The sequence below is a fragment of the Euprymna scolopes genome, chromosome 21, assembly GCF_053919585.1.
Source record: "Euprymna scolopes isolate OS-2025 chromosome 21, ASM5391958v1, whole genome shotgun sequence".
NCBI lineage: Eukaryota > Metazoa > Mollusca > Cephalopoda > Sepiida > Sepiolidae > Euprymna > Euprymna scolopes.
This window is the reverse complement of record NC_136502.1, coordinates 93,842,041-93,855,563: the sequence shown is the minus strand read 5'-3', so window position 1 is coordinate 93,855,563 and position 13,523 is coordinate 93,842,041. Positions and strand designations below refer to the sequence as shown.

At 31.9% G+C, this 13,523-nt stretch overlaps 1 protein-coding gene across 3 annotated transcripts in view; it reads right to left on the bottom strand.

The window, feature by feature from the left end:
• Positions 1–13,523, bottom strand: part of LOC145242589 (monocarboxylate transporter 9-like) — a 76,089-nt gene that overhangs the window by 26,710 nt on the left and 35,856 nt on the right. For all 3 annotated transcript variants that reach the window (XM_080105692.1, XM_080105690.1, XM_080105691.1), the window contains one exon: positions 7,496–8,429. In XM_080105692.1, coding sequence (XP_079961818.1) covers positions 7,496–8,429 — 934 coding nt within the window. The remainder of the gene's footprint in view (positions 1–7,495; positions 8,430–13,523) is intronic.

Sequence of the window (13,523 nt, the reverse complement as noted above, 5' to 3'; positions counted from 1 at the left end):
ATCCTTGGAACCGCCAAAAACAACAAACGGAACCAGATGTGTTATCACCAGATTGCACACCAATGTACTTGAGGCCACCATTTCCTGTGGTCCCTACAAAGGCGAAACCGTTCTACTGCCAAGGATTCCCTTAGTTCCATCGGACTCAGAACTTCCATTTAAATTCCGGAGACTCCAATTTCCTGTGAAGGTGTGTTTTGCAATGAGCATAAACAAAAGTCAAGGTCAGACATTTAACACCATTGGCGTAGACTTGACATCAGACTGCTTCAGTCACGGTATGTTCTACGTCTCCATCAGCCGGACAGGAAGTTCAGAAAAACTCTACATTCTGGCTCCAAATCAAAGCAGCAGAAATGTAGTTTACCCTGAGGCTCTTCAGTGAAAAGTTCGAGAAATGGATATGAGGAAAAACTGACATGATCTGATTGTGGTAAGTTTTTAGTATTGAATGTGCAAGATAAAATTTAAGCAAGAGTTGAAAATTACTTCAATGAAAAATTTACTATGTAACATCAAGTAACCTTCCTTTTTGATGAAAATGTTTTGTGAAGTTCCTGATTGAATTTCAGTCACTACAAGAGGTAGTTAAAATGTTAATCACCTTATGCAATCGTTGCTCTTACAACATCAACTTACTGGAAAGGTGCCCACAGATTTTGGTACCCGAGTGCGCAACAAAGCTCCGTGCGAAGCACGGGTATCTTTGCTAGTATATATATATTACATGGTAGCTACTCAGGGATAAGGGTCATTGCGTGTACAGTACAGTAGTTAATCAATGGGATAGTATCGTAGTAATCGTTAGTATTGGAGATTTTATAAAGTGTCTTACTAAAGGGGCGGTTCATCAGGAATTTGTTTATGTTGGACTTGAAAACACCCAAGTTGTAGTTAGGTGGGACGTGCACTTCTAAGAATGAAGTATTGTCATAGAATATACATTTTGATTTTGGCACAGAATATATATATATATATATATATATATATATATATATATATATATATATATATATATATATGTTACATTATAAGGGTTGTCCCCTGTTCATGTAAGTATAAAAATAGAGAGATTAGTTAAAATGAAAATAAGAGAAAGCAGAAATCGAACCCTGGACATAAGTTTTAAAGAACAATAGGTTTAAATGGAATGTCCAGTAAATTGTTAATTCGGATGAAATAAATAATAAATAAACTATTCAGTTGTTAAAAGAATGTCGATAATAAAATATTGGTTAAATAAATTAGATATGTAGGTTAAATTCCTTTGTGGAAACAACACAAGAAAAATAGGTTATTGGGAAATCAATGTCAGAAACGTGCAAAGTCGCGCATGTTGAAACACGTGAATTTTGCTCACGTGGCCGGGATGCATGGATTTCTCAATATAGGAAGTGGGAGTTAGTTGGTCGCGGAGACAGTCAGAGAGACAGTCAGGGGAGACGGTCAGTGAGAAAACTCAGAGACAGGCGGACGTCCGAAGCGAGACGTCACTTCAGAAACTAAAATGTGAAACTTTGAGTTCTTAATGAGGAAGTCACGACCGGTCGTAAGGAAATAAATTCATCATGTGTTTTGGATAAAGCTCATCTTTGTGTTTGTGATTTCTAAAAAAAGGTAAATTGTATTGTTATTATATGTCTGTGTTATAAAATGTCATTTCATACACATCTCTCTCTCTAAGATACAACATCATATGTAATAAGACAAGAACTCTCACTAAGACTCATATCTTTACTAATAAGAACTCTCACAAGAAAAAGCATCACTTATAATAGTTTCTCTCTAAGACTCTTTAATGAAACCCCTATATAACAACACTCAATTTGGTGCCGTGGGAGCCTTAAATGACCAGACCACCCAGCAAGGGTGGGTTTAAAGAAAAAAGAAACCGAACCTGTGGTCGATACCACGAAAAAAAAAAAAGAAAAAAAGAAACACAAGGTTTTAAAAGGGTCCAACATAATTTAAAAAAAATAAATAAATAATACCACGGATAAAGAAAAAATTACACGATCACAGAATTCGAAAAAGATAAAGAAACACAACGTTTAAAAGGTCCAACATAATTTAAAAAAAATAAATTAAATAAATAATACCACGGAAAAGAAAAAAAATTACACGATCACAAAAAGGCGAAGCAAAAAAAAAAATTGAACACACACGCACACAGAGAACAAAAGATACAAGAAATATTAAAAAAGAAAAAGAAGAAAAGGCCGATATGCCGTAAAAAGAAATTCGTAGTAATGGAAAAAATAGTAAACAAGTCACCATGCGTAATTCATTGATAAATGAATTGGTCTGTTAAAAAAAAAACACACACACATACACGCAAAGGCAGAGATTGTGTCACCCATTATTTTTCGAAATTTGTAGAAGTGTCATTAGAAAATGTGTGTCAGTATGAAATCGTTTGGACGAATTGTTGAATTTAATCTGTCAAAACAGGAATTTTTCAAAGGTCGCATGTACTTTCTGAAACAGCGTGTAAATTATTTGGAAATGCATTTTGTGTTCATAGTTGAACTGTTCGGCTTTTGTGTGTTCATTTATTTTGTTTTTGAAAAAAAAGGGACAATTGTTTTGGACAGACTGTTGAATTGTTGTTTGTTACAGATGATTTTTTTTTGTTGTTAAAAAAAAGTTATAACTGTTGCAAAATGTTTAAATGTATTAAGGTATTTTTTTTTTGAAAATGTTTTTATGATGTTGAATAAATATTGTAAATGTCTTATGTAAACTAAATGTTATGATTTTCACAGCAAGAATTCAAAGTTATCCGTAAATATACATTAGATTAAAATGATCTAGTAGAAAATAAGTTAAGACGTATGGTTGGCTTACAGATTCAGTTAGAATTTTAGAAGGGGGACAAGAATTAAAATTACGTAAACGGGTATTTGGAGAGTTTTTAGATGTGATAAGCCGTAAGAAAGATGTTTTGTTTTAGCATTTGGTTTTGTTGTTTTTTTTAGAGATCCTAAAAATTTTTCTCCAAGAAAAGTTACTTGGTAGGGATTGATAAGCACAAGAAGTGCCCCTATACGAAAAATTTGGGAACCTGGTTAATTAAGTGCTTAAAATAAGCTGGTTGCACGTAACGACTCCAAGCAAAGTAGTAAGTCTTGGCTTAATTAATAAACAGGCGTTGGAAAGAATACGAAAATTCTTAAGGGGACCAGTAAACCGATGAGAGGTAGTCCCGAGGCAATCACATATAGCTTAATGAAGTAAGAGACAGGCAAAAATATGCCGTAGATTACGTAAGAAAGATATAACCTTGTATTTTTTTTTCGAGAAGCATGAATGTGGGATATATCTGCTGGATCTTGGAAGCCCTGGTGAGAGAAAAGAAAAATCACGCAAAAAAAAAAAAATCGGGCAATTAGATAGAATTTAGGCGCAATTAAGTTGTTGGTCGCAGGAAACGTGTTAGCTAGTTAGGGGTGATATTTCTAAATCCTCATCGAAGTTTCAAGAATCCAAGCAAGGAAATCCGAGTGAATCCGTATGAGAGTAAAAAGGGATATCTTAAACTTCTGAAGCCAACCACAAAGATTTAAGTATATGAGCTTTGGTATGTCCCGTATGAGATAGTTATAGAATAAAAAACAAAGCCATACTTGATAAGACTAACCATGCGGAAAGAGAGCCCAGAACACTTTTGAGACGAAGGAAGTCGTCCATTTCGAAAAAGGTGAAAACCTCTAGTCTGCGGCATATGGGTGGCTGGAAAATAGCTGATGTGAATCATAGGTAAATACCCTACACCCCCCAAAAAAGTAAATGCCACAAAGATCAGAAAGGTTCTGATCTTATAAAAAAAAATAATAATTGTGAAGTCGGCCGTGAAGGGCTGACTGAAAGAGATTTTTTTTTCTGTTTTTTTTTAGCCTGATCTTTCTAGCCGTGTGGTTGTGTAGATGTAAAAATAAAAAAATGTACTAAAGTTAAAAATGCATACATTTTTTTTTGTGAAATATGGAAGGGAGGGATGTTACATTATAAGGGCTGTCCCCTGTTCATGTAAGTATAAAAATAGAGAGATTAGTTAAAATGAAAATAAGAGAAAGCAGAAATCGAACCCTGGACATAAGTTTTAAAGAACAATAGGTTTAAATGGAATGTCCAGTAAATTGTTAATTCGGATGAAATAAATAATAAATAAACTATTCAGTTGTTAAAAGAATGTCGATAATAAAATATTGGTTAAATAAATTAGATATGTAGGTTAAATTCCTTTGTGGAAACAACACAAGAAAAATAGGTTATTGGGAAATCAATGTCGGAAACGTGCAAAGTCGCGCATGTTGAAACACGTGAATTTTGCTCACGTGGCCGGGATGCATGGATTTCTCAATATAGGAAGTAGGAGTTAGTTGGTCGCGGAGACAGTCAGAGAGACAGTCAGGGAAGACAGTCAGGGGAGACGGTCAGTGAGAAAACTCAGAGACAGGCGGACGTCTGAAGCGAGACGTCACTTCAGAAACTAAAATGTGAAACTTTGAGTTCTTAATGAGGAAGTCACGACCGGTCGTAAGGAAATAAATTCATCATGTGTTTTGGATAAAGCTCATCTTTGTGTTTGTGATTTCTAAAAAAAGGTAAATTGTATTGTTATTATATGTCTGTGTTATAAAATGTCATTTCATACACATCTCTCTCTCTCTAAGATACAACATCATATGTAATAAGACAAGAACTCTCACTAAGACTCATATCTTTACTGATAAGAACTCTCACAAGAAAAAGCATCACTTATAATAGTTTCTCTCTAAGACTCTTTAATGAAACACCTATATAACATATATATATATATATATATATATATATATATATATATATATATATAGCGACAGTAAGTGTACAAAAACAGTTAGGCGAATAAATTAATCCCTGAAAACAACTTACCAGAATTCAGTTGGCAAATTTTACGTATGTAATTATTGCGGCTGCTAACCTTTCTTCCCTGAGTCGTTCCCGACTTGTTTTGAATGGAATTGCCTATTACTTTTGCTAACATATTTGACGCTAGGCGGCGCTTTATTATTTATTAGATGGACGATCTGAAACTATTTGCAAAAAAAGTACTAGCAAATATGATTAATGCGATCAAAATATTACACCAGAACGTTCGAATGCAATTCTTGATGGAAAAGTGTGCATTGCTAGAAATGAAAAAAAAAAGAAAGGAAAACTAGAGATATTGGAAAGCATTAAATATAGTAGCAACAAATAATTTGGAATCAGACATCATAAAATCTATAGAAATGAATGAGAAAATTGGAATAGAATATCTGAGTAGAACAAGGAAACTCTTAGAAACAAAAGTATATAGTAAAAATCAGCTTAAAGGAATTAACGCCCGGGAAGTATCCCAATAAAAATATTCTGTATACTTAGAAAAGGAAATTTGCTTTATCGTCAGAAAAGAGTACAGTAAATAAGCTGTCTAATTGAAAAAAAAAACAACATTTTCTGCGTTTTTGATTGGCTAATCAATAATGCAACTATATATAAGAAACGACAGCTTTTGTTGTTGATTAATGACAGTTATTTTAAGTGATATTTCCGATGTGAGAATTTTATTAAGACGTTTGATATATTTTTCCTGGATATTATCTCATCATCCGATGCCAAGCGTTATATTTTCCTTTACTCCAAGATATTTGCAGGCAGCATTCTTTCGTATGTATTCAACAAAATAAATGGATGATGATTTTATTTTGGTCCTATTGGTGGGCTTTGCTCAGGTTCTAAGCACTCTTGCATTTATTGAGTAGCTGATTTATCATCGGACAAAAAGAGCACATGAAACAAGTTGTCTACTTATAAAATGCATGATACGCATTTTTCTAATCAATGAAAACATTGTTAGACTGTTGTTTATCTAACCTTCAGACGAGAATTGTTCATAGATGAAAGTCTAGAGATATATATTCTGGACAATTCATATACTTGGCCAAAGAAAAATTAGGCATACTGACCAGAATACGAGGAAATAAATAATATACAACACTCTACACCAGAAAGATGATACTGACTGGTCCTATGCGAAAAAGAATAAAGAACAAATAGGACTTTTCAGTATAGAATACCGTGTTTAAGACACAAAATCTACTTGGAAAATACATAATTTAGAAGACGGAAAGACTGATCACCGCAGCAAGAGAAACTGTCAAAAGAAACAATACATAGAACAGCGAAACAAGGGAAAAAAAGATGAAAAGAAAAGTAGGAAGGGAAACAGCTAGGTCGAAGATTCATGAAAATGACAAAATAAGAGAATCACAAAAACACATAGACATGGTTAGAAAATGCTACTTGAAGAGAAAAACGTAATCACTACTGGCAGTTGCACAGAGTAATGCAATTAGAATAAACTACATTAAAGCTAAAACATAAACATTTCAGGAAAACAAAAATGTAGACTCTGTGGATAATGAGACGAAACAAGCAACAATTTAATAAGTGAATGCAGCAAACTAACCTTCCAAAAAAATAAGAACGGATACAATAGCATGGGGTAAGCAATACACTAGGAACTGTGCGAACAGCTGGATTTGGAACTTGCAGGCAAATGGTATAGATACAAACCAGAGACAGTCATGGAAAACACACACACACACACACACACACACACACACACACACACACAATCCTCTATAACACAGAGGTACAAACAGATAAACTCATTCAAGAAAGGTGTCTGATGTCATCATAACCAACAAAAGGGAACAGATTTTGCAGATTTTTACGACCCAGCAGACACAAGGTATAGACGAAAGAGACGAAAAACGAAACAAATATGCGGAGTTTTCTAGCGAACTGAAAGGTATAATGCTGATGCAGAAAGTCAATATAATACAATATAATACCAATAATTGTAGGAGTACCCCGGAAAAACCTGAACAAGAGGAATAGGAGAAATTGGAATTAAGCGGAAGAACTATGATTATGCAACGGTCGACAATGATGAAAACAGGTGAAAGGAATATTTTCGAATGTAAAAATCAACTCATATAAATTACAAATCCTACCCAGTTACATGGAAACTGTCACAGAAGTAAAAGAAATATATTGAAGAAACACGACATGAAACCAAAGGGACTGAAACTGAAAGAAATCTTATAAACTGTATCTACTAGAAATAAATTAGCTTCAGCTGATACCGCGCGAAATAGTTGTGAAGGGTCAAGGAGTATGAAAACATTAAGAAGAGAGAACGTTAACCAGACCTCGATTAGAAAAGTGTGGAGAGTATTGAGATCCTTGGGGAGACTTATTTTCACATAAATCTCAGTAATGACTAGTGGTCGTTACGAGTGAGAAAGTCATTTTCAAAGGTTATCGAAAGAGTTAGAGAGTACTGGAAATCTGGAGAGCTTTGTTGTCACGCAGACTCCATGGAAAACAACCATTATTATCAGTGAGTAATCTCTGATTATAACCTGTGTTAGAACTCCTAGAGAGTACAAATTATTATTATTACCTGCCAACGGTGGAGAAAAAACGCCGCTAATTCCCTTTAGCAAAAGTATAAAACCGAAAGATGCTGTTGTATTATGATTACCAGTGATTTTCACAACAAGTTCGTTTAATAAACTGTACACTCCAGTATTGTAAAGCCCGAAAACAATGGCATAAAACACTCGGCCTGTAAAGTCATGAACATAATATGGTAATAGCAAAGTGGTCACACCCAGCAATACAAAAGGCATCGTGAAGAGGATGTAGATGTCGACAATTTTGGAATTAGCAGTGATACCCATGAGGATGCGGGAAATGGTGGAAGATATTCCTATGATGGAGAGAAGCTTGGACATTTCCAACTGGCTCGACCCATTTGTTACAGCGTAATTCGGATACAACATGTAGATTGTTTCTTCGGAAATACTATAAAGCAGGATCCCCACAAGGAAGAAAATGAATTTACGGGTTTTAAGACCTCTCAAGTAAAGATTTTCCTTTTTGCTGTCGGAAATACTCGCTCGAGTTTTATTGGTAATTTCATCAAGGCTGGCAGGCATTTTCACCGATGAGTTCGTTTTTGTCTCATAGTCATGCGAGAATTCAACAGACATATCGGCCATTTTGTTTTTTGGAAGGCGATCCTCTCCGCTAATAGTTAAAGAGTCAGGGTTCTGCATCACTTCTACAGTTAAACGTGAAGTATTATGTCTCTTCTTATTCCCAATGTTTGACACACTTACAACATCGCGTATTTCTTTTGTGTTATTTTCTACTTCGTCAAAATTGTATGACATGTTGTCCTGGCCGGAAATGAGGTCAATAGACTCCGTGTAAGTTTTCGCTTTGACTTCAAATTCAGATGTGGAAATGGCCGTAATTTGTTTGCTTGTTTCTTTACTGTTGATTTCTTGTTTCATGAGTTCCGCATCAGAAATAATATCCAGACAAAATACCTTGAAAACAAAGAAACAAGGAGACATGTATTTAGTTCATTTAATACGTTTGTACGAAGAAAATAATCATTTATAAATATAAAAGCGAAAATGTATGTATGTGTGTTCGCTTTTTCTATATGTCTACAAAAGGCTTTTTTCAGAGAAGCGGTCGGTCGGTCCACAACTTTTTAAAACTTTTTATATCACATAAAAATCGTAATATCTTACAGTTAACAACGAAGCTCGCCTGTCTATTTAATTTGCTCGATTTCGGAAGATAAATATTCAACATTTGTCGCTTGCCGCATGTGGGTTAGTCTTTTTTCTATAACATCTTGGGGGGGGGAGCGTTCAGCAGTAAATGAAATACCATCCCGCAGTCAAACGTGACCTCATTAACTAATTAAAACGGGCACCTGCCAAATCCAAGTAATTAAATAAATTCAAACGTGTTTCCGTTAGCATCTCGCGGTGGAGCAATGGTTAACGTCGCACGTTTTTTTTTTCACACTTTAATTTACAACTTTGCCTCAAGGGTTCGGGTTCGATCCTCATACTTACCTACCAAAACCTTTCTTAACTCCCCCACCTCCACCCCCACCCCCACCCCCGGAGTTTCCACACACACCTCATATATGATATGAAAAGAAACTGGAATCTTAGGAAGATATCAATCATACCAGTTATTATAGGTGCTACAGGGCTTATGGAGAAGGATTTGTCGTCCTACCTAACTAATATTCCTGGTGAACCAAGTGCAAAAGAGATTCAGACAGTTGCACGTAAGGGAACAGCTAGGATACTAAAAAGAACTCTCGGTTGGTTTCAATAAAAAGCAGGGCAATGTTGGCAGCTGGTTTGACTGCCCCATACACAGTATTATAATCTTCAAAGATAGAAAACGAAAAAGAAAAACAAAACAAAACAAAACAAAAAACAAACAAACAAACAAAACGGAAGACATAGTTGGGGGAGGGATTATAGTAACTCGTCTTTATCAACATGGCGAATGTTTTTAATATGTTTAAAGGAATGGAGGGAAGAAGAAAGTATGAATTTATCGGAGCCGTTTATTCTCCTCGGCGTCCTTCGGCATAAAAACCTCTTTGATCGCAGCATTTTGGTAATGATAAACAAGCATGAACTCTTTTCGGAGCGTTTCCTTTACCAAGATTACGTATCTTCATAATAGATTATCATGAAAGATTAGACAAAATTTACGTGGTCCGGGATGCAAAAAGTGTCAGATTATGGTATTCCTTTTGGTAACAATATATATATATATATATATATATATATATATATATATATATATATATATATATATATATATATATATATATATATATATATATAAACTATCTTTGGACTATGGCTTCTATAAACGTTATATAAGTTTTAATATCTTGACAAAATAGTGTGAGCAAAGAATTTAGGAATTTAGGAATCTATTCCAAAGTGCTCAATATCCTGGACAAAGAGAGTATGATTATAGGCCGCTTTGCCCAAGAAAACGAACATAACTGTGTTTTCTTATATTTTATACAAGAAATAGTAATTGATGTTAACCACGAGTTATAATATTAATATTACAGTATTACGCGTGGCAAATGTTGAAGAGTGTGATTATCCTCTGGTGCAATCAGATAGCCGCTGGCAGATACTGCTTGTGTTAGAGAATGGATATATATATATATAGAGAGAGAGAGAGAGAGAGGGAGAGAGACAGAGAGAGAGAGATAGAGAGAGGGGAGGAAGAGTGTAAGTTATAGTTTAGACACGTTGACCGGAAGTCAAGATCAGCTGATTGGATTGCGTGTGAGTCATATGATCAGGTTAGCTGAATCGAGGAGATTTGCTTGGGACTTGAAAGAGAGCGGACGGCTTCGCCGTTGTCTCCTCCCCTTCGCTGGAAGGTGGGGGGGGGGCGAACGCTGACGGTGTAGAAATAAGACATAGAAAAAAAACAACACAGGCCAAATTCACTTTCCAATCTTCTGCGAACAAACTGGAAGGTGAATAAAAAAAAACTATAGAACCAATTTCTTGTCTTGGAGTGAAAAATAATCTTCGTCCCCCAAAAAAGGTATCAAGTCTCCCTCCCAGACGAGATGTTCCAGATGGACCAACGAAATAGCAGAGGTATGTGAAAATGCATGTCACACACACACACACACACACACACACACACACACACACACACACACACACACACAAAATGACATTAACTCTGATAAGATAATCAAACACTCAATCCTTTTATAAATAGACAATACAACAAACGATCATTTTATGATACGACAACGTAACACTTGTGGCAGCAGGACTCGGCGCCAGTTCACAAGTTCAAAGAGACCCAACATCATCAACATGACCCCCCCAACAACACCAAAGCCAGTCTGATCACCGCTATGCGCCCAGGGGGCTTATGGAAAAGGAATGCTCCCAGTTTCGGACCTGTATCGAGGCGGTAATTGAGGTTGAAGGGGGCTACATTGAATAGATGTCAGCTTTACCACAAAATCAAATTAACTGAATTGATTTTCTCAATAAAAGTTTAAAAATAAAGCTGTAGTTTTGCTTTCTTTAGGGCGAAAAATATATCGTTCCACCCTGTAGTTTTATCCAAAAGTCAAAAACTTACATAACAACACATAAACAACATACTTTTTCATTAATAATTTATCAATTTTTAATTAATTATTCCTTTAGTTCTTCATCCATTTTTCATTCATTTTTCCATTCTGTTTGTTTTTCATCTATCTAACTTTATTCATTTATACTTCATTCATTTTTCATTAATAATTTATCAATTTTTAATTAATTATTCCTTTAGTTTTTCATTCATTTATCATTCATTTTTCCATTCTGTTTTTTTTCATCTATCTAATTTTATTAATTTATATTTCATTCATTTTTCATTAATTATTTATGAATTCTTAATTTATTATTCCTATAGTTTTTCATTCATTTATCATTCATTTTTCCATTCTGTTTTTTTCATCTATCTAATCTTATTCATTTATATTTCATTTACTTTTCATTAATTATTTATCAATTTTTAATGATTTTTTCTTTTAGTTTTTCATTCATTTTTCATTCATTTTTCCATTCAGCTTTTTTTCAGCAATCTAATATTATTCATTTATATTTTATTCATTTTTCTATTAATTTATAAATTTTTAATTAATTATTCCTTTAGTTCTTCATTCATTTTTCATTCCTATTTCAAGTCTGTTGTTTTCATCTATCTAATTTTATTTATTTATATTTCATTCATTTTTCATTTATTGTTTATCAATTTGTAATAAATAATTTCTTTAGTTCTTCATTCATTTTTCATTCAGTTTTCCATTCTGTCTTTTTCATCTATTTAATCTTATTCATTTATATTTCATTCATTTTTCATTAATTATTTATCAATTTATAATTAATTTTTTCTTTTTGTTTTTCATTCATTTTTCATTCATTTTTCCATTCTGTTTTTTTCATCTATCTACTTTTATTCATTTATATTTCATTCATTTTTCATTCATTATTTATCAATTTTTAATTAATTATTCCTTTAGTTCTTCATTTATTTTTCATTCATTTTTCTATTGTTTTTTTTATTTATCTAATTTTATTCATTTATATTTCATTCTTTTTTCATTCATTATTTATCAATTTTTAATTAATTATTCCTTTAGTTCTTCATTTATTTTTCATTCATTTTTCTATTGTTTTTTTTTATTTATCTAGTTTTATTCATTTATTTTTCATTCATTTTTCATTAATTATTTATCAATTTGTAATTAATTATTCCTTTAGTTTTTCATTTATTTTTCATTTATTTTTCCATTCTGTTTTTTTCATCAATCTAATATTATTCATTTTAAATCATTCATTTTTCATTCATTATTTATCAATTTTTAATTAATTATTCCTTTAGTTCTTCATCCATATTTCAATTCTGTTTTTTTCATCTATCTAATCTTATTTATTTATATTTGATTCATTTTTCATTTATTATTTATCAATTATTTTTTCCTTTTTTTTTAATTCATTGTTCATTCATTTTTCCATTCTGTTTTTTTTTCATCTATCTAATTTTATTCATTGGTATTTACTTCATTTTTCATTAATTATTTATCAATTTTTAATTAATTATTCCTTTAGTTCTTCATTTATTTTTCATTCATTTTTCTATTGTTTTTTTTATTTATCTAGTTTTATTCATTTATATTTCATTCATTTTTCATTCATTATTTATCAATTTTTAATTAATTATTCCTTTAGTTCTTCATTTATTTTTCATTCATTTTTCTATTGTTTTTTTTTATTTATCTAATTTTATTCATTTATATTTCATTCATTTTTCATTCATTATTTATCAATTTTTAATTAATTATTCCTTTAGTTCTTCATCCATGTTTCAATTCTGTTTTTTTCATCTATCTAATCTTATTTATTTATATTTGATTCATTTTTCATTTATTATTTATCAATTATTTTTTCTTTTTGTTTTTTATTCATTGTTCATTCATTTTTCCATTCTGTTTTTTTTCATCTATCTAATTTTATTCATTGGTATTTACTTCATTTCTCATTAATTATTTATCAATTTTTAATTAATTATTCCATTTAGTTCTTCATTCATTTTTCATTCATTTTTCCATTCGTTTTTTTTCATCGATCTAATTTTATTCATTTATACTTCATTCATTTTTCATTAATTATTTATCAATTTTTAATTAATTATTCCTTTAGTTCCTCATTTATATTTTATTCATTTTTCCATTCTGTTTTTTTTTCATCTATATAATCTTATTTATTTATATTTCATTCATTATTGATTAATTATTTATCAATGTTAAATTTTTTTTTTCTTTAAGTTTTTCATTCATTTTTCGTTCATTTTTCCATTCTGTTTTTTTCATCTATCTTATCTTATTCAGTTAAATTTCTTTCATATGTCATTAATAATTTACCAAGTTTTAATTAATTATTCCTTAAGTGTTTCATTCATTTTTCATTCATTTTTCCATTCAGCTTTTTTCATCTATCTAATTTTATTCATTTATATTTCATTCATTTCTCATTAATTATTTATCAATTTTTAATTAATTATTT